This window comes from Dipodomys spectabilis, unplaced genomic scaffold (assembly GCF_019054845.1).
Source record: "Dipodomys spectabilis isolate Male_0828 unplaced genomic scaffold, ASM1905484v1 ptg000335l, whole genome shotgun sequence".
Classification (NCBI taxonomy): Eukaryota; Metazoa; Chordata; class Mammalia; order Rodentia; family Heteromyidae; genus Dipodomys; species Dipodomys spectabilis.
Genome location: NW_024871012.1, coordinates 1525613 through 1528565, shown reverse-complemented (window position 1 = coordinate 1528565; position 2953 = coordinate 1525613). Strand labels below are relative to the sequence as shown.

At 79.4% G+C, this 2953-nt stretch overlaps 1 protein-coding gene across 1 annotated transcript; it reads right to left on the bottom strand.

The window, feature by feature from the left end:
• Nucleotides 1–284: 284 nt before the first annotated feature.
• Nucleotides 285–1565, bottom strand: Foxb2 (forkhead box B2). Its single transcript, XM_042665613.1, has one exon. It carries the CDS (start codon nt 1563–1565, stop codon nt 285–287), a length of 1281 nt encoding a protein of 426 aa, XP_042521547.1.
• Between the last annotated feature and the right edge of the window lie 1388 nt (nt 1566–2953).

Below are 2953 nucleotides of genomic sequence, written 5' to 3'. Positions count from 1 at the left end.
GCGGGGGCAGAGGGGAGAAGCTGGGGGCGCCGAGGTGGGTGGGGTCACCCTGGGGTTTCCCGGGGGGCGCTCGGCGGCGTTGTAGCGGGGTTCGCCGCCCCCCCTCCGTTGCCGTCCGGCCGTTCCGCTCCCCTTCCTCCCCGTAGCGGATGGACGCCGCCCGCGTTCCCTCCGCGCGCGCCGGGCTGCGAAGCCGTCCCGCGGGGCGCCCGTGCGCTCCGACCGCGGTGGACGCCCCTCCCCGCCCGGCCCTCAGTTTACCCCCGCGCCCGGCCCCGGGGCCGCTACGAGGGCAGCAGCGCGGGGTGCAGCGGGCCGCGCTTGCTCTCGGCGGCGCTGGCGGCGGCGGGCTCGGGCGGGGCGGCGGCGGGCGGCGCGGCGGGGCGCAGCGCGGGCGGCTGCGGGGCGGCGGCGGCGGCGCGCGCGGGCGGCGGCGCGGGCGTGGGCTTGATGGGCACGGGCACGGCGGGCAGGCTCGGGCCGGCCGGGGGGCCCAGGGCCTTGACGGGCACCCCGAACGCGCCGTACTCCGGCCCGACGGGGACCCCGGCGGCGGCGGCAGCGGCGGCGGCGGCGGCGGCGGCCACCGAGTCCACGACCCCCACGTGCGGCCACACGGAGCCCACCACGTTGCCCAGCTGGCCGGGCACCGGGTAGCCCAGGTGGTGCATGACGGAGGCCAGCGGCAGCCCCCCCGCCTGCAGCACCCCCTTGTAGTCCCGGCCGATGAGGTTCTCGATGGCGAACGGGTGTTTGAAGCCCGTGGCGGCGGCGGCGGCGCCCAGCCCGTAGGGGGGAAACTGAGGCAGGCGCCCCACGCCGCCCACCGCCGCGGCCGCGGCCGCCGCCGCCGCCGCCGCCGCCACGGCCGCCGCCTCGTGCATCTTCCCGGGCTGCGCGGGCTGGGCCGGCGGCGGCGGCGGCGCCTGCGACGGGAGAGGCGGCGGCGGCGGCGGCGGCGGCGGCTGCGGGGCGGGGGGCGGCGGCTGGTGGAAGTAGTGCACCACGGGCGGCGGCGGCGGCGGGGGGTGGTGCGGGGGGTGGTGCGGGTGGGGGTGCGGGGGGTGCGCCGCCGCCGCCGCCGCGTGGTGGTGATGGTGGTGGTGGTGGTGGTGGTGGTGCGGGGCGTGCGCGGGGTGCGCGGGGTGCGGGTGCAGGGGCCCCCCGGGGAGCGCCGCCGCCGCCGCGCCCTTGGGGCCGCCGGGGCGCAGGTGCGCGGGGTCGGCGCGCGGCACCTTGAAGCGCTTGCGGCGGCGCAGGAAGCTGCCGTTCTCGAACATGTCGCCGCAGTCGGGGTGCAGCGCCCAGAAGCTGCCCTTGCCGGGCTGGTCGGGCCGGCGCGGGATCTTGATGAAGCAGTCGTTGAAGGAGAGGTTGTGGCGCAGGCTGTTCTGCCAGCGCTGCGTGTGCTCGCGGTAGTAGGGGAAGCGCTCCATGATGAACTTGTAGATGTCGCTCAGCGGCAGCATCTTCTCGGCCGAGTGCTGGATGGCCATGGCGGTCAGCGAGATGTACGAGTACGGCGGCTTCTGGTCGCTGTACGAGCTCTTCCCGGGCCGCGGCATCGCCGCGCGCACCCGGGGGCGGGGACCCGGGGGTCGGGGGTGCGGGTGCGGGCGGTCGGGGGGCGCCCCGGCGGCCTCCCGCTGCGCCCCGTCCAGCCCGGCTGCCCGGGCCCTGTCCCTCCCTCCCTCTCTCGCCCACCTTCGGGGCCCGGCCTTCCCGACCCGCTCAGATCTCCCAGGTCCGCCGCTCGGCGTCCGCGCAGTCGCGGGCCGGGCGCGCCGCGCTCACGGGCGCCGTCGCTGCGTCTCTTCCTCTCCCGCCCCCCCGGGGGTGGGTGGCCCGAGACGGAGCCCCGGAGGCAGAGAGAGCGGCTGCGGGCTGCGGGTCCTTTCCGGGCTCTTCGGTGGCCTCCCGTCGGTCCGGCAGGAGGAGGGCGGGCGGAGGGGGGGCGGGAAGGGCGGACGCCGCTCCCGGAGCCCCGGCGCCTCTCCACGTCCCACCTCGCTCCTCGAACGCGGGACGCAGCCGATCCCGCGCGCTGGACTTCTCGTGCTTTCCAGAAGAGGAGACGCAGGGGAAGGGGTGGGCAGGGCGCCCCTCCGGCCAGCCGGGGTCCCCTCTCCTCCCGCCGCCCCCAGGAGGTGCGTGGCGCTCGCGAGGATGGCGAGAGCTGTCACCCGAGCGGGGGAAAAGTTGGAGCTTCCGCAGCCGTGGCACCTGCCGGGTCCGCGGGGCGCAGGGCGGGGGCGCCGGGCGCGAGGCCGCCGGGTCCCCCCAGCCCGGCCCGGCCGGCCGCGGAGGAGGCGAGGCGGCGGGCGCCGGAGCCTGTGGCTGCGCCGCGATCGCCGGGCCGCGTTTTGTTCCGGTCCCCGCGACGCCGAGACCCCCGCAGCTCGCGCTTGGAGACAGTCACGTGACCGGGGCGGAGGGACGCCGCCGCCCGCGCCGCCCGGCCTCCCGCTGGACGGGGGGGGAGGGGGGGTGCGAGGAGGCGGGCGCCGCCCCCGCCCCTCCGCCGCCGCCCCCGGCGCCCCGCGCAGTCGCCAGCCGGGCCCCGGGCGCAGGCGGTCCGGCGGGACGGGGGTCCCGGCTCCCAGGGCCGTCCCACCCCGGTCACCGCAGGCGGCCGAGGGGCCCCGACGCCGCCCCCACCCCTCCTTACCGTTCCCGGGGTCCAGCCCGTGGCGCCTCGCTGCGCTGGCCACCGCGGGGCAAGCCCGCACCCGCGTCTTCCAGGGCTCGCGCTCCTCCGCCGCTTGCCAGGTGGAGGGGACGCGAGCGGGCCCAGGGAGCGGGCGCGAGCGACGGCGAGGGGACGCCCGTCCCTCCAGCTCCCGGACTCGGGACGAGCAGGCGGGAAGGTCGGCGAGGGCCGCGATCCTGGAGTCAGGTAGATCGGGACGGGTCGGGGGGTGCCCGTTCCCAGCACGTGGGGGAGGAAGATCTC